Source organism: Triturus cristatus, chromosome 10 (assembly GCF_964204655.1).
Source record: "Triturus cristatus chromosome 10, aTriCri1.1, whole genome shotgun sequence".
NCBI lineage: Eukaryota > Metazoa > Chordata > Amphibia > Caudata > Salamandridae > Triturus > Triturus cristatus.
In genome coordinates this window covers 1,022,862,022-1,022,889,006 of record NC_140593.1, presented here as the reverse complement: position 1 = coordinate 1,022,889,006, position 26,985 = coordinate 1,022,862,022, and the positions used below count along the sequence as shown (strand labels likewise).

At 42.7% G+C, this 26,985-nt stretch overlaps 1 protein-coding gene across 3 annotated transcripts in view; it reads left to right on the top strand.

Annotated features, from left to right (window-relative positions):
• The first annotated feature begins 958 nt into the window (after window positions 1-958).
• METTL9 (methyltransferase 9, His-X-His N1(pi)-histidine) overlaps window positions 959-26,985 on the top strand; it is a 126,874-nt gene continuing 100,847 nt past the window's right edge. For 2 of the 3 annotated variants that reach the window (XM_085629032.1, XM_085629030.1), the window contains exon 1: window positions 959-1,395. In XM_085629032.1, the coding sequence (XP_085485158.1) occupies window positions 1,237-1,395 (159 nt within the window). In that variant the 5' untranslated portion in view covers window positions 959-1,236. The remainder of the gene's footprint in view (window positions 1,396-26,985) is intronic. The other variant, XM_085629031.1, reaches the window with a different exon arrangement.

Sequence of the window (26,985 nt, the reverse complement as noted above, 5' to 3'; positions counted from 1 at the left end):
ATGAATACGGCTGATTGGTCAACTGAGTCTACTTTTAAATCTTTTTATTACAAACCTATTGTAGATGTTGCATCAGTGGTGGTGGCTAAGCTGTAAACAAGCATAATCGGAGCCTTCGGTCCTGACATAGAATTAAACATTTGCGAACAATCGTGACAAGAATTTTCAATTCTATTAAGGACAACGGAGGCGAGGATTATCCCACCCGGAACTTATTTATTAGATTCATAAATGTGAATGTACGATTACTGCTATTATCGCATTCCGATTGCATTATGTTTGATATATTTCCCCCCTGGTTATAAGATCTTACTGATTGAACAGAGTTTGGGGATAACCGTTATTACGGGATTTTCACTTTGTTTCAGATTCCAATGGCAAGTGAGAAGTGCCTTCTTCTTTCATGGTATCGCTGGGAGTGCTTTCTCCCCCTCCAGGCGTGGTGATCGTTCGCCAGGATTAAAAGGCAGGGACTCGTCCCTCAACTCCGAAGTTTTCCTGTTGGGTCTTCCAAATGTTTGGCTCTTCTGAAGGTTTTTTTCACCACGGATCCAGTTCTAGATAAAGTGTTCTGTTGAAGGAGTCGGACTTAACAGCTCAGTCTCGCAAAGAAAGAGGAAGTGTTTGCCTCTGTTGGACCTTATATAGGGACAGTCTTTATTGGTTGTATGGCACATGGTGTTCATGGGATTTGTAGTTTTGATGAATAAAAAAAGAATTATTTTTTTTATTGGCTGCTGTAATAAAGCATAGAAATGAGAAGCATAATCCTCGCCTCTGTTGTCCTTAATAGAATTGAAGATTCTTGTCACGATTGTTCGCAAATTTTTAATTCATTACACTATATCGTGGGGAGGGAGGCTGCGAACTAATATCCTCTTTATACGTATGGAAGCTCGGACTGTCTGCAACACTTCCCAGCCAGGAAGCAGGATGACTAGCAACACGAAAGAAAGGCACTTCCGGTCATGCGTACTGCAGGGCCGGGACCCCCTGCTCTCCCGGAGCTGCGGTGCCTTCTTTCTCTCGTCTGGGCTTATGGTCTTTGTTAGGCGGCGGGTGTGCGCCTGAAGCGGTCCGGGTGGGAACGGTGGCGCGGGCAGGAAGGTTCCGCTCTGCGGCGGCTGTGCATCCCTCCCCCTCTCCCCGCTGCAAGCTGATGTGTAAGTTCCGTGCAATGGGGCAGACAGGCTGCCTGCTCGGGATGCCGCCCTGCTGCTGCCCTTCTTTGTACAGATGAAATTGTTCCTGTGCTGGCTGCTCGGCTATGTTTTATCGCTGCTGGCCCTGAAAAGGATGTGGACCGGCCAGCACCTGAGGAGCCCTGTAACCCGGTCCATGTACATGAATATGATGAACCACAGTGAAGCCACGTACTGGAAGGAGAACCAGGAGGTATTGTATTGTCAGCGTCTAGAGCCAGCTAATGTCCGATGCTGGTGACAAAATGTTTTTAACGCTGCAGTCTCTTGTTTTTAAGCATAGTCTGTGATGTAGATAATGTCTGGGAAATGCTTTATGACCCAGACCAGACACAGCACCTCTAGCCAAAAAGAGACGGGGTTTACCATGGGCCGACCCTCTTTTTGGGTTATGTTTTTGAATAATCCACCTTCAGGGAACAAAGATGACGGAGACGTGTTAACCCGGGTTGCAGGGCTTTGGAGAGCATTGGTTTTACCCTGGGAGGGAAGAAAGAGACTGCTGCTTGCATGCAGGCAGGCGACTTGGTTTGGCACTGGCTGTGTCTGCGGTGCCAACCCAGGATTGCTGTGTGGTGCAGTGTTTTATCACTAAGCAGAGGTGTTGAACACCCCTTTGGTTCTTTTGTCTTACAGACCGTAGGTCGGCCGACTGGTTATATATTTTTTTTGTTAAACCCGTGCCTCCTACTGATTTTTGCAAACCCATGATTTTGGTTGCCGCCAGGGGCATAATAACACGGTGGCACAGATTTGAGACACCCTTTAACCGCGAAAGCTTTACCACTACCCAGAATGAATCAACTGTATTTCGCCGCACTTTTACACCAATGTGCTCGAAATTACTGTTCTTCAAATTGCATCAATATGTTGTGTTTTAAAAACAGGTTGGATTACTCTAAGTATTGTAAAAAGACAACACAATTTGTCTGCCTCTGGAAGCTTTCGATTTGTCATGTGTATAATTGTAGTTCAAAGGAGCTATTTAGGCAGGTGCTTTTTTGAATTGTATGCGTGATGGATGAATGGTTCACCCGTTTTTGACCAGCGTTTATGATTCTCCACCTTTCGAGGCCATTGGTTTATTGCTAATTGACGGGCACTGAAAGTCCTTTCGTATGCCAGCCTACACTGAGGCCTTTGTGAAGTGAGGTGGTGATCTCACGCAATTACACAGTATGCCGGCGTCCACTTAAGTAAAACTCGTTATAATTGGCACTCTTCCTGCCACTGTTTGCAGCAGGGCCAAGGACTGAAGAATCATGACCTGTGACGTCCCTCTCTCCCCTTCCCGTATAGATTCGATGCACTTTATGAGTCTGTGTTACACCTGTTGTGTTCCGCAATGGATTGATCCGTTTTCCAGTTACACCGTCCGGTGTTTTAAGAGAGATTCACAGCTCTCTTGGGCGTGAACCGATTCGCTCTTAACCAAACTAGAAACAAATTAAATAATAATAGAACCGCCTTTATCGAGCACCTACCTTAAACGTTAAGCAGTATTTCTGTTTCTGCAGCGTGTCCTTTATAGCACACACTTGTTGATGTCGCATGCACTATTAAAATTAATATTCTAACAAGTTAGCTGGCCCAGTTTCCTTTCTGACAATTTTAAGAGTGTATTTCTAGTTTTAATATATGATCTGACCATACCTCTGATTTATGAAGCTCAGATTGCGTAGTCCTATCTGTAGAGGGATGCTCAACGTTGTATTGCATTGATTCAGTGACTTTTATATGCTCCAAAACGAATGATGTGTAGAGTATTGATACCAAGTGACTCCATGCATTAGGACACTAAGTCTTTGTATTGTACAGTAGTTGCATTTCTACAGTACTTCATACCACTGACACATTTATGGACAGATACCACCCGGCACACTAGCTCTGCAGACATGGGAAGTGTGTGGGCCTCTAGCGTATCTTGTTTAAGACAACCTTTAAAGTATTGCGTGATGGCAGAGTTGTGCTTTTATTGTGTTTTTGTTTCTGTGCCTTGGTGTGTCATGAAGAGAAAGGAGTGAGGGATAGAATGCTTAGACTTACTAGACTAGTGCATGGATGGAAAACAGTTTGTGTTTTCAGGATGTTCAGTGTGTTAGTGCTGTGTTTATGTTATGATATATACCATTATAGAGCGCAACGGTTACCCTAAGGTGTGCCGGCACTTAGCTCAAATGGCCGCTGTAGCAGAATTACACGAAGACCCATGTAAAAACGAATTGCTGAATAGCCAAGCTTTCAGTGTTTTCCTAAATGACAGCAGGTCGGGGGAGGCCCGAATGTGGAAAGGAAATTCATTCCATGCCCTAGCAGTGCAGGTAACAAAGCTTCTGCTGCCCCAATGGGCTCTTTTGAATTTAGGCACTACCACCATCTTTGCTCCTAAGGAGCGAAGGGTTCTCTTTGGGGTGTACCAACTGAAACACTGCCTCAGATGGACTGGTCCACAATCGCGCAAAGCCTTGATGGCCGTACAAAGCGATTTGAATCTGACCCTTAGCCTTATTGGCAGCCAGTGGAACTTGCTGATTGCTTTTTGTACGGATGTACATTTAGGAGAACCTCTGAGCAACCTAGCTGCCACATTTTGCAATAATTGCAGTATGTTTGTATGTTGCTTTTGGATATTCAGATATAAACCGTTGCAGTAATCTAGTTTTGATATGATAAGGGAAGTTATCACTATTTGTTGGCTTTCCTGGGGTAATAAGTGTAGTATTTCTTTGGTTATTCTGAGAGTCTGGAAAGTAGAGGAAGTGACGCATTCACCTGATCCCTAAAGGTGAGCCTGTATTCAGTTGCTACTCCAAGGTTTTTTGCTTTCCTGACGGGCTGTCTGGAGGATACCTAATTACTTAGGCCACCATCTAGGTGACCAGAAGTTAGCATTGTTTAAAAAAGGATCACCCCGGTTTTGCTAGAGTTCAATTTTAAACAGTTTTCATTCATCTAAGTCTTTACCGACTTCATGCAATTCTGTAATTTCTCACCACTCTCTATTTCCTGATTTGGCAAGAGAGACACCACTATTTGGGTGTCATCCATATAAGAAGTTAAGTGAAAGCCGAAAGTTCTAATCAATGGGGCCAAAGATGATACATACACAGTGAAAAGTGCAGGACTTAGCAAGGACCCCTGTTGGACCTCGCAAGGGAGAGAAAATGGTTTGGAAGTAAACATGTCTAAGGCAACTGTTTGATTTCTATCCGTGAGGAAGGAGTGCAGTAGTTTCCAGGCCATACCCTGAATGCCGCACGCCGACAATGGGTCCATTAAGATTTCGTGGTGGACCATGTCAAAGGCTGCAGAGAGATCCAACATTATCAATGCTGCATTGCCTCCAGCATCCAATGCCTCCCTAATTTATTTGGTGGACTTAATAATTGCTGATTCTGTGCTGAGGCCTTCCCTAAAGCCATATTGTGTTGAGCCCAGAATATGATTTTTCTGTAAAAAAAAAAAAACGGGCAAGTTGCGAGTTTGTGGCCCTTTCTATCAGTTTTGCCTGGAGGGAAAGCCGAGAGAGAGACCGAAAATTGTTGGGATCTTTTGGGTCAAGATTTTGTTTTTTTCAGCACAGGGAGAATCGACGCCTTCTTCCATGCTCTAGGGAAGTGCCCAGAGTTGAATTTGGCATTTAATAGTAAGATAAGAATTTCTGCTATAGGTGCAGGAGCCAGTTTGATCACTGAAACTGGACAGGGATCAAAAGGAGAACCTGATCTAACAGACAGAAGTAAATCCAGTGTTTGTTTTTGAGTAAGCAGGGCAAATTCTGATAAAGCAGCCAGATGCTTCGAGGAACCCAAGATAATATGTTTATTTAGGTTACCCCAGGTGGGTAGGGCCTCTCTTTCGACCAGCGAGGAAAGGTTGAAGTAGAAAAGATTTGTTCAACTTTATGTAGGAAGAAGGATGCAATTTCATCGCATAAAAGTTGGCTGATTGCAATCCTTGGCGGGCAGGGGAGACTTGTCTGGATACCGTTCTGAAAAGTTCTTTAGTAGAGTGTTTGGCAATCGTTATCTGATTGGCAAAAAACTTTTTTTGTTTTAATTAACAAAGTCTTGTATGAGATAAGACTTTGTTTTATATTTCTCTTTATCTGAGTAATTGTAGCTCTTTCTTCAATGACTTTCCTTGGGTTTACAAATGAGTTTTTGTTCCCGGAGTTCATCCGAGTACCAAGGTGCCATTGGATGAGAGTGTTTCGGTCAGTTTTGTTGTTTTTTAAGGTGCCACAGTCCTCCATGCTGCCTTGATCCAGTCTGTGTACCATGTTGTGGTCACCTCTAAGTCAATGGGCAAAGGCGACATGGTGGAGGAGAGAGAGTCTCCTAATAGAGGCCCCTTAATTTTATTCCAGTCCTGCGACGTGAATGCACATTTAAGGGCATCATGGTCACGCTGCCGATCTGGGAAAGACAGTTCAAATAGGATCTCTGAGTGGTCAGTCCATGCTAGGGGCAGTGAACCTGTATATACTAAGTGTGGATGATTAGAAAAGATGCCGTCTAGAGTGTGGTCTGCATCGTAGGTAGGGCCTTGTATTAATCCTGTACTGCTCATGACATCCAGCAGGCCAGCTGTGTCTGTATACCTAGATGATTCCGGATGAAAATTGATATCACCAAGTATGGTGAAGTTGTTTGCGCAGAGACCATCCTCTAGCAGGGTGCCTATGTTTGCCAGGAACACACATTTTGGGCCTGGAGGTCTGTAGAGTAATATTCCTTTAAATGATTGATGGTGGGAATGTTGAAAACAGAAGGACAGAGCTTCACAGGTGGTAGTAGAGACTGTTGCAAATACGGCAGACACAGAGCTATGATAGATGACCACAAGCCCCCGATGGGCCTATTCAGAGTATGACAGATTAAACTGGGTGGAGTGACTTGGACTAGATCAGGTCCCATTGCCTCATCAGTCCAAGATTCAGTAACAAAAGGCAGCTTTATTTTATGGCTCTCAATAAATTCAGCACACTCCATACTGTGTCTTACTAGGGATATGGCGTTTAAGTGGGTGCATCGCAATGGTTTGTTGTTTAACTTAACACAACTAACAGATCAAGCAGGAGCATGGAGCTTGATTCCTAAATAATAAATCTTTGGTAAACCTACCCTACAGTTGTGGCAAATAGTTTGCGGTTGCTTCGTGACCGTGTAGAGGGTTAAACACAGGCAGGATGGGTCCTTACTTCTGGTATTTAAGGCGTGTAGCTCGGGCCCAGTATAGCTTCTAGTGACCCTTGTTTCAGTCTTAAAAGATGCAGGGGGGCTGGCGCTGAACGCAGCGAATGTCCGTTGCATGGATGCACTTTAGCAGGCTTTAAATAAGCCCCCATGCGAGGTCAGTCGGGCTGAGTGGGCGGGTTCCAATGAGCTGACAGCGCGAGGCGGTAATCAAGTTGGGCAAAACAAACAGGCTTCTAAACAGGGTACAGCGAGCTTGGACTCAGAGGACAGGCATCCCTGCTCCCTGGGTCATACTGGTAAAGCAGAGTAAACAGAAATAAAAAGTGAGCAATTAAAACACATACAAAGAATAAAAATACTGGAAAGGGACCCTTTCCAATATGGCACCCACATGTATGGCAGAGGCAGTTCGTATATTGTTGCTGCAAACGTATAGCTGTACTGATGCATGAATTTAAGCAAAGGAGCATGCGAAGTTGTTGCACATATGATTGTGCCTTCCATCCCTGGGAGTGGTTTATTCCAGTTTTGGGTAAGAGTCTGAGATCTATGTCATTCATACCCTCACAATGTTGGTTGGTGGATCTCTCTGTTGGCTGTATGACCCTTAATCAAAGAAGAGATGGTGCTTTGTTGTCTCTTAAATTCCAACTGCTCTTGAATGTTTCTTGCGTTTCCTTAGAAAGATTTCAAACAAGTTGCTGCCATAGCGGAAAAGGTTTCCTCAGTGCATTTCTGATGGTATGGAGAGTAGTTGACTGAGGTGCCAGTCCAGAAAGAAGAATATCTTTGAATATATTGCAGCTTTAATTGGATGAAGAGAATGCTCTTGCCCTCGATGTCTACGTGAGCACTACAGGAGACCTTGAAGTCTGAGTGTCTAACCAAGGATAGTCAGTAAAACACTTGGAGGGGAACTGTTATCCCGTGGATGAAGATGCAGTATTTTGATAAAGCACTTTAGTTTTCTTGCAGCCTTCAGAGCAGTAAGATTGAAGTCAGTTTGTAGAGTCTATGATCATAGTCCAGGCGAGACATGGCAAATGCTTAAGTAGCCTGGAGCTGCTAAGGAAATGTGGATGAGTTAAGATTAATCAAAGAATACAAATGATGCAGAAAATGATTCTAGTCCCTTGATTTTTCTCGAGGAACCAGCCATTTGCTAGGGACCATAATCACTCCCATGTTTCTCAGTTATGTCATTGGTGTTGCGCAGAATTCTTGGGTCCAGCTAGTTATAAGCTAATCATTCTTACGATCTCTAGTTTGGACAAGTCAAGTTTAAGATGATTCCTCCTGTATTTATTATTAATTTGCTATAGAATGTGGTCTGTTAGAAGTGGAGAACTGGATAAGATTCAGTAGGGAAACGTGCTATACCATGAAAGGAAGTGATGAGACGAGGTTCATCAAAGTCGGAGTTGACAGGAGGTGAGGTAAACGCGGCAGTGAAATGATACTGGATTTGTAAGAGATGTAGAATGCAATCTAGTCAAAGATGCAGAATGCAGTCTAGTCAAAGATGTTTCTTTTGATGACAATTTATTCTAGTGGACTTTGTCAAACATGGCAGGCAGGTCAAGTAATACAACTGGAGCAACTACATTTCTGTCCACAGTTGGGGCCCCAGGTGGCAATCAAAGCATATTTGGTGCCTCTTGCAGGACAGAGCCCCGTTTGATGGTCCAACAGTAGATTATTTTCTTTCACAAAATCAACAAATCTGAGCGAGCACGTTTTTTAAGAATTAGTTATTTGAGTTGTCTATAGCTCTAAGGGTGTTTCCATCTAGACTCTTCTTCTTCATCAGTAATTGTACTCGTCAGATTTTGAGGTCAGCATTTTAATTCTCCAATGTAATGCTTTTTGAGAGTTTACGTCAAGTTTCACCTCAGTTGGTTCAATAAGACTGCATTTAAGATTGCAGTGATTTGTAAAATAGAAGTCTGGGTGGGAATAGGGGGTCTTCAATGCATTGCAGCCACTTGATAATCTGGCTGAGGAGCATCCTTGTTGAAGAATTAGTAACCATGGTGTCTAGAAAAAGTGTTTTCCTTGTTTTCTGTCTGAAGGCAGCTACTTATCTTGGTTTGGGAGCTTTGGTGGGGTGTACTTCGCAGTGAGGAGAAATTGGACTCTGAAACAGTGTCTTTGATTAGATGAGGAGCATGTTTTGGGGATGTGAAGAAGATTTCACAGAGGGATGGCAGAATCATCACCCATTACTTAATTTTGTTGTCATTGAAGTTGTCCGACTCTTTTTTTCAGAGGGTTACTTGGTGAGTTAGAGGATCTTGAATGTTACTCCTGCGTTCAAGGAGAGAGAATTTGAGAATGGATTCCAGGAGTTTCCTTCAATTTGTGTAGCAGTGGTCTTCATGGCCTCTTGGTGCAAGGATATTCGGCATTTCATAATTTGATTAGTCCAGTTTGAAGGAGTTTGCATAGACATAAATGCTAAAGTTTTTTCTAACTTCTACAACATTTTCTTCAGAGGCATGAAAAGTGACAGCCATTAGTGGAGACTGAAGTGGGGCTGGCCAGTGACCTAAATTGGGAATGGAGTGTCATTCTTGAGTCGAGGATTACTCCAAGTCTTTTGCCATTAGAGGGCAGGGTGATTTCATGTCTGTGTATCTTTATTCTAGCACAAAGTGTGGATCTAACTCAGTGAATGACGCATACAGTGCAATTATTATTACTCAACAAGAAAAACAATGAAAGGTCTACACACAGGAGGAAAGTTGCAGAAGTATTGGTAACATGCCCAATAAACACTTTGGGTAGAAGAGGAGCAGATTGAAGCATGGACATAGCTTCTCATATTACATTACTGTTTAGGTCAGGACAATGTTCTGTGCAGATTTTCAGGCAAGACATGATGACTACACCCAGCGCAAGTTTGGCTGAGTAGCAATGAAATCTATTTTTCACCAAATTATGAGGCTCTGTGGTGCAGACAGAAGGGGGAAATGTTGAATCAAGCTATACTGTGTGACAGGACTGTCAGCAGAGATATGTATGCCTATGCTGAGGAGCAGGGCTCTTTAACTAGTGTAGGGATCTGAGCCTTTTGGCAATCATAGCATGTTGTATAAACACACAATTCCTGCCAGCGATTTTGGTTGAAGCTATATGAAAGCAAGCTGGGGGTTCTCCATGGCAGCTTTCAACCGGAGCATTAATCTTCGGGATGGGTTCCCTCTGCCCTATCCCATTTGCTTTTCAAAAACTTTTATAATCGTCTCCGCATGCATCCCCAACTACAACAATTTGAGGTGGATACTTTTTATAATAGTCACAATAAAAATATCCTCCACTATTTTTCTTTTTTAATAAAGTAGCAACTATCTGAATCTTTCAAGAGCATATTTATTTGAGTCTGGCACAAAACATGCTGCATTTTCAAGATAGATCACAGTGAACTATTTTGGCCAAGTGGTAATTCTGTTTGGGCCAAACGTTGCAAATGTGACTTTTTTGCTTAACTACGAAATTGTCTGTCTGTGAACTGAGTATACTGCCATTGGTTCAGAACTCAGCCATGTGCTTCTCCCTGCGCTACATGTTGTAAGTCCCTCTTGTGCTTCTCCACTTGCCCCAGCATTAATTTTCTCTTGATGGTGTGCTCCTCCCCTCTCTTCATGTTGCTCCTTTCCTTCTGTGCTTTTTCCCTCTCCCCCACCCTCCTTCAGCTTTAGTTTAATTTTCCTCTCCAACCCACTCCCTGTCGTTTACCCTGCGTTCTCCTCATTGGCATTCCTTTGGTTCATGGGAGCAGGTGGATATTTGAAATGATATCAAGTAGTTCATGCATGCTACTATTATGCAGATTTCAAATGACCCAAGTGTAGACAGTTGTACTGCTGTCACTTTCTGGTAGGTTTGGTTGACTTGTCAGGGAGTGATACTTGATAAGTGGCAGTGTGCCCACCTGGTAGGTGTCTATGACTAAATCTATGGTTATGCACATTTGTGGTAAGTTGTTGTGTGAAGTTCTCAAACTTTATCTCTGAGTTAATACCGGACCCAGTAAAGTTGTTGGTAAAGAAGATTAATTAATTCTTTCAAGATTTCAGTCAGACATTAAAGCATGGATGCCAGTGAACAAGTCTTCTAGGGGATAGATACTTGAAATACTGCAAATGGGGAAGGTCATTTTTATGATCTAGTGTGCTGTCTCCATAAAATGTTGATCGGAGATGGAGCAGGACTCCCTACTGTTATGTAAAGTCCGTGAATTCCTTGTGGCTTGACAGGATGTTTACTAAGATGTGGTGATATTGAAGGATTCCAATTGATTAAGTAGGACCAAATCGTCCTATTGCCATTCAACAGGACATCTTCTACAGCATGGGCAGTAGCTGTCTCATCATTGCAGCATGGTCTTAAGCTTAATTGACAGTTGTTATGGCCATCGTTTTTATTGATTTGATTGTGTAATTGCAGTGGGGCTGCTTTTGCGATCTCTTAAGAAAAGGTAGTGGTGTGGCTGGCTGGGATTTAGATTGCCATGGTATTCATTGACTTAGGCGGAGGATTTGTGAAGTTATGGGTGCAGAAGACGCAACGTTGAGTGGAGAGACATAGAGATTGTTGAGAAGTAGTAGCAGCACTTCTCTGGCAAGGCTTTTCTTGATAGTGAAGGAACAGAGATCATCTTCCCATATGATGCCATTGATGGAGGCAAGTTTATTGGTTAGATCTGACTATGTGTTACTATTTTGGAGGAGGTCCAATTTGGATTGTCAGAAGAAGGGGTGTTAAGGGATGTTGAGTATAGATTTGGTGATGTCAGTGTGCTGCATTATCATGTGTAGCTTATAGCTGAAGAATGAATTCAAGGTGTTGCATTTGTCTGTTGAGTTGTCTACCAGGTGTTACCACAGTGTTTGATGGTTTTATAGAGGGCTCTGCCTGATAGTTGACTATAGTAGATGACTATTAATCATGTGATGAGTTATCTGCTTGTTTGCCAAGTTGTCTTGAAGTTGGGGTTTGCTTTGTTTATATTCTTGACTATGCAGTCTTTTGTTTTGAGAAGTGCAATTTCAGGGAGGTTCGAGCCTCAGCACCGATCTTCAGGTTTGTGTTCAGTGCACGCAGTTTTCCTTATTAGCTGTTGGGGTACGGATATAATTTTTACCACTGTTGGTGTTAGATTGAGAGATCAGCACTCCTAGATCCAATTAGCAGAAACAGTTGCTGACATCCATTGCTTTTAATGGGAGCGAATATGCTGCGGATTTTGTAATGCAAGGTGTTGTGAAGGCTTGTTTGATGTTGAGCACATGTAGTGGGTCAAGAATCCTTTTGAAAGGGATTTGTTAGGGGCATCTTCGGTGATGTTGAGATTCCAAAGGAAGATGTTTTTCTTTCTTTTTTTTTTTTTATTAAAATGTTATTGTATACAACAAAGATCTGCATGTACAATTTATCATCTGCAAAACACTTCATCATAGTTATTTCATTACATTTAGAAACGTATGACTTCACCATCACCCTCTCCATTATTACACATCATCATCCGAGTCACTTTCCTCCTCCGGGGGGGAGGGGGGGGGGTTGCATATATCTCCTCTATACATATTCCATTTTCCCCATATTCTACATTTTTGGGGATATTTCCTATTAATAAATGTGGCCTTCTTCGCCACCATAACAACATCCATATCATTACTCCATTGCACCGCATATGGTATATTTTCGGCCCCCCCACTTTTGCGCAATGTTCCTCTTGGCTATCATCATGCCTGTCGTTGCCCATTGTCGTTCGGCGTGTGTCAGGTCCGTAGGTCCTCATACATTCAAAAGACAACATTTAGGCTCCAGCGGGACTTGTTTCCCTGTTACCTCTGCAATGGGCCTCCTCACTGTCTCCCAGTACGGTCCCAGTTTCATACAGCCCCACAACATGTGGTAGAAGGTGCCCATGTCCCCACACTGCCGTAGACAACCCGGGTCAGGGGACCTTCCCATCTTATGTAGAACCACCCTGGTGTAGTAGGACCTATGCGGTATTTTGAACTGTACCAGTCGTATTCTGGAAGAGATTGCCACCTCCTTAGGCGACGCTACGGCGTCTCGCCAGTCGGGGTCATCCATTTCTCCCACCTCTAACTGCCAGGTTTCCCTGAGTCGGTCAAGTGGATCTGCACGTTTATTGATGATTTGTTTTATATGTTAGCGAAGTTGCTCGCTTGTACAAGTGGTCCGTGAGCAATCGGTCTTCTAGGGGTGACGATTCCGGGAGAGTCTCGGCAGGATAGAGGACTGCCTCCATGGCATGTTTGATTTGCATACATCTAAACTGTTCCCTCTGGGCCATTTCGTACTGATCTTGCAGATAGGCGAAACTGACCACCTCCTCATTACGCCAAAGATCCCCAGCTGGGAGATTCCAATCAGGTCCCAGTTTCGAAACCCTTTGCTGTTGCCTAATGTTCCTAATCGGCCTGTATCCCATAGGGGCGTGTGTTGTGTGAATCTGCCTGTCCATCCCAGGTGTCTGTTAACCGTATGTCATATACGAACAGTATGCATCGCTGGGCCCATGAGGCTACTGGTTCTGCATTGGGCATAAAGTGCTCTATTAACCCCTCCAACCCCCAGGGTCATCCTGTCTAGGTGATATGTGGGATCCGTGTCTGGACGTGCAGCCATTGATTAATCACCGTGAGTTGCGAGGCCCAATAGTACGCCTTTGTCTGGCAGGGCTATCCCGCCATCGTACCCACTCCGCGTCAATTTATGTGCAGCTATTCTGGCCGGTTTGCCATCCCACAGAAGGGCCACAACTTCTGAGTTCACTGCTTTAAAGTATGTGTCGGGGACTGGATATGGCGTGTTGTGCAGGACGTAAAGGAATCTGGGCAGGGCCATTATTTTAAAGAGGGCTGCTCAGCCCAGCAGTGTGAGCAGTAGTGCCCTCCAACGTTTGATGTCCCGTTTCAGTCTTTGCAAGGGGGGCTGCAGGTTGAGGGTAAAAAAGGAGTCTTGGTCTGAAGTAATATGGATGCCCAAGTACTTAAAACTGTTCATGACTATCTGGATTTTACAGTCTCTCTGCAACCATGGGGGTGCTCCATGTAGGACGTATAGTACCGATTTATCCCAGTGAATGGAATATCCCGATACCGATATTAAGAATTGCGTGAAGAGATCGTGTAGGCGAGGTAATATATAGTAATACATCATCGGCATAGAGGGATATACGGTCCTCCCATTCCTCCCTCCACTTTAGACCTCGTATCATAGGGTCCCACCTTATCCAGGTCGCCAATGGTTCTAGGGCTAATGCAAATAGTAGGGGCGATAGTGGACAGCCCTGTGTCTTCCCTCTACCCAGGGTGATTTCCTTTGATATATGGCCATTCACCACTACATGCGCTATGGGGTCGGTGTAGAGTAAGTGTATCCATGAGCAAAATTTTGGCCCGAATCCTAGGTGTTGGAGTACCGCGAATAGGAAGGCCCATTCCACCGAATTGAAGGCCATCTTTGCATCCAGCGATAGGTCTGCGGTGTCTTCCAGTATAGTGTGTTTTCTGCCTAATACGCTGTGTAGGCGTCTTAGATTTAGTGTGGTGTTTCTACCGGGCATGAAACCGGACTGGTCCGGATGAATCAGTTTGGTGAGATAGGGTGCAAGTCGAAGCACCAGCGTTTTTGCTAATAATTTCCCTTCCACATTGGAAGATGTTTTTCAATGATAGATGAATACCCTTGTCATAAAGGCTGCAATTTCTTAAATTGCATTTTCATTATGTCTGGTGTGCCTAATACATCACATACAAGGTTGTCTGTGTCCCCTAGAGGGAGAAGTAGAGGCGAAGAGCTCCAGCCACATGAATTTCCAGCGCTCACAGGGCACAGTGGAATTTGTGATTATGGCAAAGCCTTCACATTCATGAAAGAGTGGTTCCGACAGGACCAAATAGAAATCACGCTTGCCTTTGTCTGCCATTACTAGAATACCTGTGTGAGGATCCCCTCAGGGTTTAGAAGTAGGAGAGGAGGAAAGCTGCCTAGTTCTATGGTTGGCTGGCAAAGGGAAAGTTGCGAAATGTTTCTCAAAGGAACTTCGCCCCAAATTGATAACGAGCAGTTACTATTCAATCTTACTAGTGTTAATCATGGGGAAAGAAAGTTCTTTTTTGGGTATGATGTATGCATGAGAGTTGCTTTGTATGAAGCCTATAGATTCCATCCTACTGAGTTAACAACATCAGCATGTATTTGATTTATATTTAATTTAATTTGTGTGATGTGCTCTTGTTTTGAACTTTAATTTTAGTGAATGAGTAGTAGGCTTGCAAAGTTAAGGCAATGGTAGAGGAATCTGCTTAACTATTTACATCCTTGTAGGGCTTGGTTGCTTTTAATAAAGGTTTGTGTTGTATTTTGAAACATAATGTTGTTGTCTTAGTTATTCTATCAAGCTTCTGTGTGTATATATGTGTAATATATATATATATATATATATATATATATATATATACACCGTATTAAGGTTTTTATTTTAGTTTTTCTACAGTGCACCTTCCATACAAATAACTATAGGATTTATTTTTCCATTGATTATGTAAGTTGTCTAGATCTCAACAGCCAGGTGACATAAGAATTACTCCACTATCAATTCATGGAATTTGTTTGGGAAACATTACATTTTTAGTTTGTTAGAAGTAACAATGGGGACCCCCTTGATTTAATGGGAAGGTTGTGGGTAGACTGATACGGGAACAACAACCTGTTGTCATAATGGTTGCCTGGGCGGAAAAGCTGTTGTGGAATTGATTGGTTTTCTAGTTAGAGGGAAGTTATGCGACCTCAACCCTTCACCTGAATTCTCGATTGTTTGGAGGAAAGGCGCTTAGGACAATGGTTTTCAAATGGTATGGTTTCTGGAAAAATGCATAGTCTTCAGGTGGCTGGTTTGATGGGCATGCTGCACCTGGGTTGACAGCACTTCGACACCGTGTTTAGCTGTAAGATACTGCACCAACACTTCCTGTGTTTTGTAGCCCAAAATATTTTGTGTCAGCTACAGGACGATTGAAAATCACGGGGGGATGGAATTTAATATTTATCAGGTCTTTTTGTCTATGTGATACATAGTTATGCTGCTCCACTATTTTTATTGTATCCTTTGCTTGAGCCCATCGTTTTCATATTTGTAGTATGGCGATAGGTAGAATATTGTTAGCTGTAATTTATGTTAGATATAGAGGTTCACAACAGTGGGCCTTCTCTTGAATGTACACTAATTCTTAATTAGCATATACACAACTCTTTAATGATATTAATGTACTGTTATAGCACCCTATGCCTAACTATGAAGCTTCTCGTGATCAGAAGATATGCTGGCCCTTGAATATACCACCATACCTTTGTAGCACCATACCCTTGAAAATACACCACTTCACGACTTTATTTTCGTTATATGATGAAATAAATCAAGTTAGACAATTATGGAATATTCTTGAATATTTGGTGCACCACACTGAGTCATCTGTTGATTCCAGAGTGTCTGTTCCAATAAATGGTGAGCTGTGCACCACTTTAATTTGTGCAACCTGTTTCTTTATGTAGCTGAAAAACGAGATCCATGAAGTATTCTCAAATATAGGGCATTGTCATTGCCTGCAAATGTGTTCCCAGACCAGATACTCTCTGTCGGACAGGTTGGATAGGCTGAAATTTAATAGAGGTGACTTGGCCAAGGTTGCTTGGTTAACTCTGACCGATTTGTTTCCTTAAAGTGGTTGTAGAAAAATATTGTAGCGTCTTACCAGTACACATTGCTTCCCATCCCACTAATAAACATATTAACACCGTCTTAATTTCACTCATTGGCTCTAAAAGCTCAGGATCTAAATGGAAAACACCATGCGCAGTTGTCAATCATCTGTGTGGATTTCACATGCGCCTGCACAAGTTCTTTGTACCATACATAAAAAGTCTTGGATTCCACTACAGCAACAAATGGAAGATGCAACATGGAACATCTAACCATATTCTCCTTGACTAAATTAATTAACTCTACACATTACATTTAATTTTAAAACTACCTATGTTGACAGAGTATGGAGATTTAGCCAATTCCCCCTCTAGAAAATCCCATTGATAACCCAGTGTTATTATATTGAACACTTTCTGCATGTCCAGCATATGGACTACCCTGTTGGACTGAACATGGCGTGATCAGAACGTACCTGTTGCAACGCTATCAGGTTATGCTCAGCAGTAAACCACTAATCAGCCCCCTCTGGTTTAGCCAATAGGTGTCAAAAACACAGTTTCATGTAGATTCATGCACAATATAGGATTTGGGAATAAATGTTTAATAGGCTTATAATGTGATATGATAAACACCAAGAGGCCTTGTTAGCTTTCATGATCAAAACTGAAATTACGGCTTCATTAACGTCAAATGGAGCCAAGGAAATCTGTGTTGTCGCCCTATCAACTTGAGGAAGAAATAAGCCCAATAAGCAGGCTTAAATGTTGTTGAATTTCAGCCATAAAATCGCCATCACAGGGAGTCTTGTTTTTATGGGGCATGAATATTGATGTTCTCATTTCTGAACGGGAGATGTGGTTGTCTTAATGGCGTAACGATTCATCTATACTAGCTGAGAAGGAGCAAGAAAAAAATCAAGCTGTGCCTTTAGTGAGCTTTTATTTTCCTTCTTGAAGAGGTTATAAGGAAGCAATAATGGTGCTTTTATTTGATAACCTGCAAGCACTTGGAGACCAGTACATCTAATGTAGAAGTACTGTATAAATACATGGACAAAGAAAATCAGTTTAGCTAATAAAAATATCCTATAATGGTTCTGCTCTCCTAAATGTTTGTTGGTTTTTTTGGGTTCATTTTATAATTTCACAGCAAATCCCATTCTTGTAGTCAGTCGGGCTCTGCACATAAGAAGAAGGGCAGAAACACCACGCTGAGGCATTTCACAGTCCAAGGCACAGAGGACTTATTCAGAAGAGATGGATAGTTAGAAAAATCTTACAGTTGTAGGAGAAAAGATGACCCTGTTTGACCAATGGAGAGAACTGAATATTTGTAGGCTAAACGGGGCCAGACCACAGAGGGTTATTTCCAGATTTTCTTAGCGGTGGGAACATTTTCTGACTTGATCCTTTTACGCAAGATATCATATTTTGAGTTCAACCCTGGCCTGGGGAGGGGGGGGGGGGGAGAAATTTAGTGAGGCAGGTATAGTCGTTGTGTAGGTAACTTTTAGGCTCCTGCAGGCAGGTGAGCTTCTGATCTGATCTTTAAGCGCTGTTTCCAGTAGAGCATAGCTCTGCAACAAAGATACAGAAAGTCCACCAACCTATATTTTTTGCCTTTATAAGACTAGTGACAAGGATGATAATCTATTATCAATTGAAGGACTGTGAAATCAATAAATATTTCCAAGTATTTTGAAATTCTTAAGTTAATTTTTAGGTTTTTAAGTGCATCTTAGAACTCCTGAGGGAAGGAAAAATAGAAGAGAGAGACGTGTTCTCCATTGACTGGCTCTCCTCTGTCATCTCTAATAGACATCTAAGTACTGCTTAGAGGAAAAAAGTGTGGAAAGAAATGTATAGCTGGGCATTTGATTGGCTTACTGGCACCATGACAAAAGCTAAAGGGCTTCAGTACCGGACCCTCTTCTGACATGAAGTCAGTCATTTATTAGATGCATGCACTTGTCTTTTATTGGTATTGTAGTATCTGCATGCGTGTGGCTACCCATCGTGAGATTGGTACCTCTTTAGTGTATATTTTTTCATGATGTGGGGTGAGTGATTTTGAGGTTTTTCTTTGTGCATATTGAACTGAATGATGCACCTGTTGAGTTAAGAGAGTATTTAGGGGTAAGATGGTCTATTAGTGTATATTTGGATTAAGTGGTGTAATGACTTACATCAAAGGCTGTGTTGTTTTCTCAGAGTGGCTTTATACTTCTCAGAACAGAGAATGGTGCTTTTCTGGTTCCATGTAGGTAACTGTTCTGTGTGGAATACTTTGCACTGTCAAGGTAGTGGTGATCCCTGAAGTTTAAGTGGTTGTAATGTTATCTGTGGGCATAGCTTGTCCTAAATGCTTTGGTCGGTTTCAATCCAGCAGAATGGAAACGTACAGTATCTATGTAGCTCTGTGTAGTATATTTTTATGTTTGTTTACCTATTTTCAATCTTGGCGTGAACCACACCTACAGGGCAGTACGCTGCTTCACCTAAGAGAATAAGCAAAAACATAGATCGTTACATTGTAAAGTGTAATGCATCATCTAATTAAACAGGCACGAATATACGTTATACTATTTACAGATAGTATGGTGGATTCTATAGCTAAAAGAACAGACCATGGAATCTGATGTGGGCCAGGTCTTCGTTGAAAGTGGTGCTCGAAGACTAGGTCTCTGCGTTCTTTCTTACATTTTTCATATGAAGGATTTGACCTAATAGTTTGAGTCAGTGTTAGAATCTTTATTAACCGTACTATTACTTCAAATCTTTACAGTATGAAAACATATGAGCAACACCCCCACCCCCTCCCGTCCACCCTACCCCAAGGAGATACCTGGCATGCGAGATAAAAGATACACTATGCCTGCATGGGCCCTATTTGCTGCTCTATGTCCCTATAAGACTCCAGAATAAAATTAGTTAAAATGTGGGATCAATTCCTTTTCAAACCAGTTTGCCCTTTGGCCTGTAAGGATCAATAGTTGTAAAAAAAAAAAAATACAGGGCCATTCCCTTCATGATATCGGTTGCTATTAATAATAAGTTCTTATTTTACCCCCTGCTGAGTCCAACGCACTCTTTATGATCCGCTTGTCCTTACTTATAGCCCCTAGGTTGAGTGACGTCTGTCGGGATTTTGCCGGCAGCTTGGTTAATTACTGCATGATTTCGGCCCTAGAATCTGCAGCCTGCTGATGGGAGTTAAGTGCAATTCTAATTTGGTGAGTAAACTTACTGACTCTGGCAAGTAAGCAGGGAGTGGTTTCTGAGAAGCACCATTCCGAGGCCTCCCTGCAGGTTCTGAGACCCTTATCCCTTAGAGCTGAGCGTAACAAACTGTCGATCGCTGGGCAGTTTGGGACAACTGCATAAAAGATGTAACCAAGATAGTTGGAGTCATGGAGTTTCTAGGCAGCACTCGCATAGTAAGATTGCCACGGTAAACCCTCGAAATCGCTAAATTAACCCAAGCTCAGCCACCTGGTAGTTATGGCACCAAGCAGACAAGCTTAATTTTGGACAATGTGTAAAGTATGTATGCAATACCAAAATGGTAATAAAGTCAAAATGCAAAACAATAAAAATCCAAAATCAAATTAGAAAAATAGAGTGCATTTTAACCCCTTCGATGCTGCGCAGATTCCGCCGCTGTGCTGGCGGAATCTTGCGCGGGCGTGGTCATGACGGAATGGTTCCGTCATGAGCACAGCTCAACCGTGGGTCATGACGGAACCATTCCGTCATGAGCACCGAAGGGGTTAAGAAACAAAATGACCAAAATCCAGCACGGGAAACTGGAGATATAATTTTGTTTAAGATTTCAGTAGAAATGGCACCAAAGAGCACGAAGATCCAGTTATAGTCTCAGTAGACCAGGACAGTGGCGCAATATAAGGCTAACCGCTATGGGGCATTGATCCGATACACCAACCAGATTTGTCCTTCTCAAATATTTTACCTTCTGACCTAGTCCTTTAAATTCAAATACACCACAGCAGTACACCTTTAAAGCTCCACAGGAACAGAGGGGAGACACGTAGAAAATTCACAGGGTGTCAGTTAGTCAGAGGCCAACAGCAGGGTCCAGTCCATGTCCAGTTGGCACTGGTCAACTGGGTACTTCAAAGAAAAGGCCTCTTGTAGTTTGTTTTATACTTGTAGTTTGAACAGAGGGTCAGCCTTATGTTCATTTGAATCCACTTCTTTGTAGTTGTTCTGAAGTGGGTGCCTTGTGGTGCTACATTTATGCCTGGTGGGTAGGAATGATTCCTGAGCACTCCCAAACTAATGAGGTAAAAGTTTCAATGGACTACCCTACCCTCTTTGTGCATTATCAGGCATAAAAATGTTGGCTCTGGGGGTTGGGGTGTGTGCTATTGTAATCCTAGTGTCTTCTCACATCTAATGTTAACATCTAGTTTGAGGCTGTCACTGTACCCACAGTAAACCCAGATACAGAAGTCTGGCTTGACAAAAGCTGGGTCCTTTAGCAACCAGTGAATCCACAAGAATTCTGTTGACATCCTGTTATCTCCCTTTTCAAGTGTGCTGCTTGTTTTCTATGTGAACCCAGCTGACCTGTCAAGCAGCATTTGACACTCAAACAGGATTTGACACTGTAGTTTCAAAAAGGATGCTTAAAGCCCTCTACCCTGAATATTCTGTGGAGCTCTGAGGAGACTTCTCTGCCCATTTATGGCTGCCCATTTTTTGCTCCTGGGAGGCATTTCACACCTATTCAAGGCTAATTACTAGTTGGGAGAAACTGGCAAGCCAATGCAAATTAGCCTCCAGGCACAGAAAAGGTAACTTTCTAAAAATTAATTTTGCTTAATATTTATTAAAACTTCACTTCCAACGAAATCATTGAATTGGATTCTTAATAACGATTAAAAATAGTTTCATTATTTTTTAGCTAGTCCTGTTCCTGAGATACAGTATTAATATTTTAATATGTTGTCCTCCATAGGACTGCAAGACTTGTCACACTGACAATAGCGTTTGGGTGCTAGTCATAGCAAGGATAAGTTAACATTACATGTCTACATTTTCAACTTTTTATTTACATGCACCCTGCCTTGTGGGCTTCACGGCATACATAGGGGTGACATAGTAATATTTAAGAGGATGGTTTTTACTTCTCAAAAGCGTTTATTTTGACAGGTCGTATTGTGGTTTTTACTCTGCTGCAGTCAGGGTAAAAAGGTAGGCCTGAAGCCATGTTTGCACTGCCGCTTTAGTAGATGGCACAATATTTGCTGTAGTCATATAGTGGCATTTATCTTCTAGGACCTGGGTACTCTTAGTACTATGTACTAGGGACTTATAGGCAAGTCAAATATGACAATTAGGAATAGCAACCATGTTTAAAGGGCGAGCAAGGTACCTGATGGTTTGCAGGGGGAAAGTACACAGAATTCTAAAGCCAGCAAAAACATAGGGTACGGCAAAAGGTGAAACATCTGGAGTGACCATGCAGAAAAGTCAGATTTCCTACAAGATCTGTTTATTTTGTGTGAAAAGTGTCCTTTCCTCTTTGGTTGTTTTGATGAGAAAGGGGTGTTGCATCCTTGTTTCCGATATCTTATTTGTTTGAGTAAGCGAATTGTGCTTGGCAGTGTGATGTGTAGGAGTAGCTCAGTTTATTCCCAAAGTATGTCTCCACCTGTAACTTTCAACCCTGTAGACATGGTGGTAGTCTTTAATAGTTAAACCTGGGGTTTTACAATATAACACTTTCACAGAGGAAGTAATATCGTTCAATTAGTATCAGAGGCTCAGCTCATGCCACATCAGAATGATTTTCAGGACCTAGATGAGTTGGTACTAAAAGGGCCCGAATTGTGTCCAAATCTTACAAATTAAAGGCAATTTTATACTGAAAATGCTTTCGTGTTTTAGACTAGATGCAGCACAAGAACCTAACTCTGCCTTCCATTGTCTTAATGCAAAAACAACAGTTGATGGACAGAATGCAGAACAATGTCATACATTCACCCCAGTACAGAGATCTGGGCCTAAATCCATCGTTTTTTTGCTCACCATGCCATTCCAGTTTGAACCCAGCCATATGCAAATTAGTCTTGACCCTGTGCCTCATGGGAACAGTCCAGCCCGAACTGCCAAGCCAGGTCCTCCCTGGACTGGAACCAAGCGTCCTAGGACCGGTTTCGGGGTTTCACCCCTCTTCAGCCAGGATAGCTTAATTCCAGTGGCATGGAGAGCACGGGACTCAGGTCTGAGCATACCCTGCCCACTCGGGGTGACAAATGCAAAACGAGCATTGGCATAGCCAATAGGTCTCGCCTTTGGGACCTTAAAAGTGCATAACTAAATACTCATAAGGTCCCAAAAGCGAGACCTATTGGCTATGCCAAGCGGCCGCTTGGCCACTAAAGTGAAAGTAATTGCGGTAAAGCGCGGCGCGCGCGCCCGTGCACATGCACTGTAGCTCTAGGCTGGCCTGGTAGCACTTTTTGGAGCCCTCTCAATAAGTCTCACCAGACCAGCGCATGCGCTGGGTCAGGCGAGACCTAAACAACAGTTGATGGACAGAATGCAGAACAATCCAGCCCGAACTGCCAAGCCAGGTCCTCCCTGGACTGGAACCAAGCATCCTAAGACCGGTTTCGGGGTTTCACCCGTCTTCAGCCAGGATAGCTTGATTCCAGTGGTCCAGGGAAGACATGGCTTGGCAGTTCGGGCTGGACTGCTCCCTTGAGGCACAGGGTCAGACTGATATAGCCATGTCTGAACTGGGGTGGTGGAGTGAGCTAAAGAATGATGGATTAAACCCAGATCAGTTGACTGGGAGTGAGTGTTTGATTTGCTCATACGCTCCGTCCATCATCCCCTTTGGTATCGCTTTGTTCGCCCTAAGTTGTCAGGGTATACCGAGACGTGGGTCCCTTGCTCTTTTTGCCACTGGATTCAAGATAGCCTGGCTGATGAGGGTTATGAACCCGAAACCGGTCCCAGGATGCTTGTTTCCGGTCCAGGGAAGACATGGCTTGGCAGTTCAGGCTGGACTTTTCCCATGAGGCACAGGGTCAGACTGATTTGCATATGGCCATGTCTGCTGTGGGGTGGTGGAGTGAGCTAAAGAATGATGATGGATTAAACCCAGATCAGTTGACTGGGGGTGAGTGTTTGATTTGCTCATACGCTCCGTCCATCATCCCCTTTGGTATCGCTTTCCATTGTCTTAAGCCACAGTCGGATAATTCAGTGTAACTTTTATGTAGGCATTATTTATCATGCTCAGACAGAAAAAAAAATTAAAAAAATTCATGGAGACATAATAATTTCACGGAACTGAATCAATCCCTGAGGTCCATAAAATTGACAAAATCCACGAAGCTACAGCTAAGGTTCTGGAAAAAAATCCTGCTGAGCACCTTAGCTCAAGCTTCATGGATTTTGTCTCTGCTAAGAAAATGTTTCTGTTCTTAGATGTTTATTTTGGGCGATGTCACAACAGAGAAGTAAATATCGGCAACCTTGAGTGTTGACTTTCTGCATGCCTCACTTTACTCTGCTTGCCAGCACACTCATCCCGCTCGGCTCCCTTAGTAGTTTGAGGTAGAAGCTCCCAGTTACACTCAAGCCATGCTTACCATATCTGTAGTGGACATGTGAAAATATTTGTACTACACCCTGTAATGTGTTTATTGACATCATAAAGGAAAGACCTATTAATCCTGGGTACACCAAGGAAGTCCTCAAGATGGGAATAGACACAGCGAAGCGAGCATGGTGGTCAGGCTGAGGTGAGCGAACAAGATCCACATGCTATACTTGTGCATTTCTTTTGGCCTGTGTGCCTGATATTTTTTTGACCAAGCAATGTGTTATGTTCTGACGTCAAGTTGCGTGACTTTATTGGCACTCTGCCTGAGGAGATTTTCTTTAAATCTGCTCTACCAGAATTACCTCTGTTATACGTAAAACGGACCTGTGTATACCTACATCCTCGTGAGTAGAGTCACTTATGCCATGCTGTGTGTTCTAGCTGCATCGAAAGGTGTTCTTTCCAAGCATGAAGGATGACCCCAGAACAATACCTTGTTCGTGATGTGGTGTAACTTCCTCAGTGAGTTTTTTGTATTACTTTTATTCTGAAAAATGTCTTGCGCCCTGCTGTTTTACACTACTCGTTCGTCTCTGAGATCCTGTGCAGTTTTGTTCTAAACTGTGGTTGAGTTTCCCATGTTTACTTTCAACCCGTGTCACTTTTTCCCATGAGTGTCTTGCTCTCAAAATGGCTTGATTCTGCATTCCCTTGTTCTGCAGACCCTCATATGTACATAGATGATTTGAAAATGAAGTCCAGTCATGTTAATTCCCCTTATGCATTGACCTCTTTTAGCAGTCCGGTCGATCCACATGCACCATCATCAGCCATCAGACAGAGGTGAAGGTTGCTTATTACAGTGCAGTTTTGCCTCTTGTCTGTTCCACAGGGATGCGGAGGTTGAAGCGGGTTCATCGTTTAAGGTGCAATTCTAGCGCCTAACTGTTCCTCTCCATTTGAAATTCCCTCTGTTATTACAGAGCCACAGAAATGCAAACAACAAGTATGGATTGGATGCCTTATTCTGTTTACTTGCAGCATTCATATACCGACTCCTTATGGAGATATCCAAGTAAGGGATTCTGGTGTTGCTGTGTACGGTTGCTTGTGGTGTGATTTATGAGGTACGTAAGCATAATATTCCAGGATCTAGTTTAAATCTTTTATTGTACAGGGGATGCTGGTGATCGCAATCACTTTTGTTCAATCTCAGGTCCTCCCTTTCTTTCTAATATTATTACGAGTTGAGTTGTAACATAACTCATACTACCGTTATTACATACAAACCTCTTTGATGTCGTCCATTCGAGTTGCAGTCAAGCGTTTTGGGCTGAAACCGCCCTGTTCAAGCTACTTGATGATCTACTTTGTACCCTTGATTCTGGCAATTCCCGTCTTCTTATCGACCGCATTCAATATTGTGAACTGTTCTGTACTCCTAAGGCTTCTAAGTAATGGATGGGCTCTACTCGTGTTGTCCTCAAGTGGTTTCCTCTTTATCGCCTTGTTGGTCACTAGTGATTAAAATGAACACCTGCTTTTCTACTTTTGTTGCTGTCATACAATAGGTCCCTCTAGGTTCTGTTCTGGTTGTCCCAGTTGTTTTCAGTCTTTCTGCATAACCTCTTGGAGTCTTGGAGTTTCCGTGCCCAATGAAGCCATACTACTGGTGCGCATTCTACAAACTATTCAAGACTGGAGGACAGATCGGAATTTAAAACTCAGTTCTTTAAACAATTATTCTTCTGTCATTACACTTGCACCTACCAGTGCAAGCCTGGCTTGATCAACTCTGCCCATTCTCTCCCCACACTTTACTTGAATTTCCCCTTTTGTCAACCTCTCTACTTCCCCACCCCGTTAACCCGAGGATGCATTGATTTTGTCAGTGTACCAATGCCATCACCTTTCCATGGCTTCTAATTATCAGGTACTCTTCGTATTGTGCGCGTTTCTTACTGGAACCGGATGCATTTTTTTTTTTGACATTTCATCTTATTGATTGGTTGCGTTTTTGCATGCTCCTCCTTTGTGTGATGTATTTTATGTATCTGCAGATCTCCTCGTTATTGCTGTGGCGACTCATTTTGTCACGAAACGTTCACATATTCTAGGTAAAGTGCCCTAATGCCCCCGGGCCATGTCCTTGCAATTTAAAACTCCATAAATAAATAAATGGTATTTTCTCACATTCCTCTACAGTAATGTTCTGCATTGGACTTCTTGTGCCTGTTCGAAAATGTAAACACTGGCTGTGGAAAAGTTCGAGAGGAACCATATTAAGAAGAATTGTTACTTCAGGAACCCTATTATTTTTATTCGGCATGCAGAGCACGTTTAAGCAACAAGCAGGCATTGGCAAAGCCAACAGTTCAGTGTTTGCCAGACTTTTTGGACGCTGTTGGGCCCTCTTCAATGAAAAAATTGATAAAAATAGAAATATGTTATCTCAAAAATACACTTTGAAATAGTAATCACGGACTCTGAAGAAAGCTGCTTTGGGTGCAGATGTGCAACTTGTGAAAGAGCTGAATTCTGACCCTCATAGTGAAGTTGGCCAAAGCCTGAAGTGGAATGACCCAGCTCCCTATTGTTTATTGTGTAGTATGCAGGGAAATGGGGTATACTGTATGGTGTGGTTGTGTGACCTCACCGTGTAATACACTTACCAACCCCTTTAGGCCTCGTAAGTTTTGTTTGTTAAACCCTCTAGTTCAACTCTGGGTAACTGTGGCTCTGAGCTGCAAGGCTTACACAAAGAAACAAGTGTAAAGCATTTAAACAGCACCAAAACAATTGAAGAAGACAGTATTTTTAGATATCACAATAAAAAAGATGCACCAGAGGGTTCTGGAGACATAGATTTGGCTAGGTGCAGTGAACATGCACTTTCTACTCTACCGCAATCAAGTATTGGCAAATTCAACAATTTTGATACTTAGAATTTTTGTTGTTGTATTGTCGTTGGTTAGAGTTACTTTAGGCAACCAAATCCAACTGTTAGGGGGAGCAGCAAGGTGCTCATAAGCAGTTATCTCTGAGAAGAAGCAGTCATCACTCCGTTTCATGCACTTTATCTCCTTACCGTATACTGCTATGGAAGTGGTCCTTATGCAAAGGATACAAAATGTTGAGGATGTTCTAAGGATGTTGTGGATGCGATTTGGTTGACTGTAGTCTTCCTGCAGTTACTCTTTGGCCCATGGGCTCATGAGGCAGTCCTGGCCACAGGGTCGACGTCCCTCGAAGTAATCTT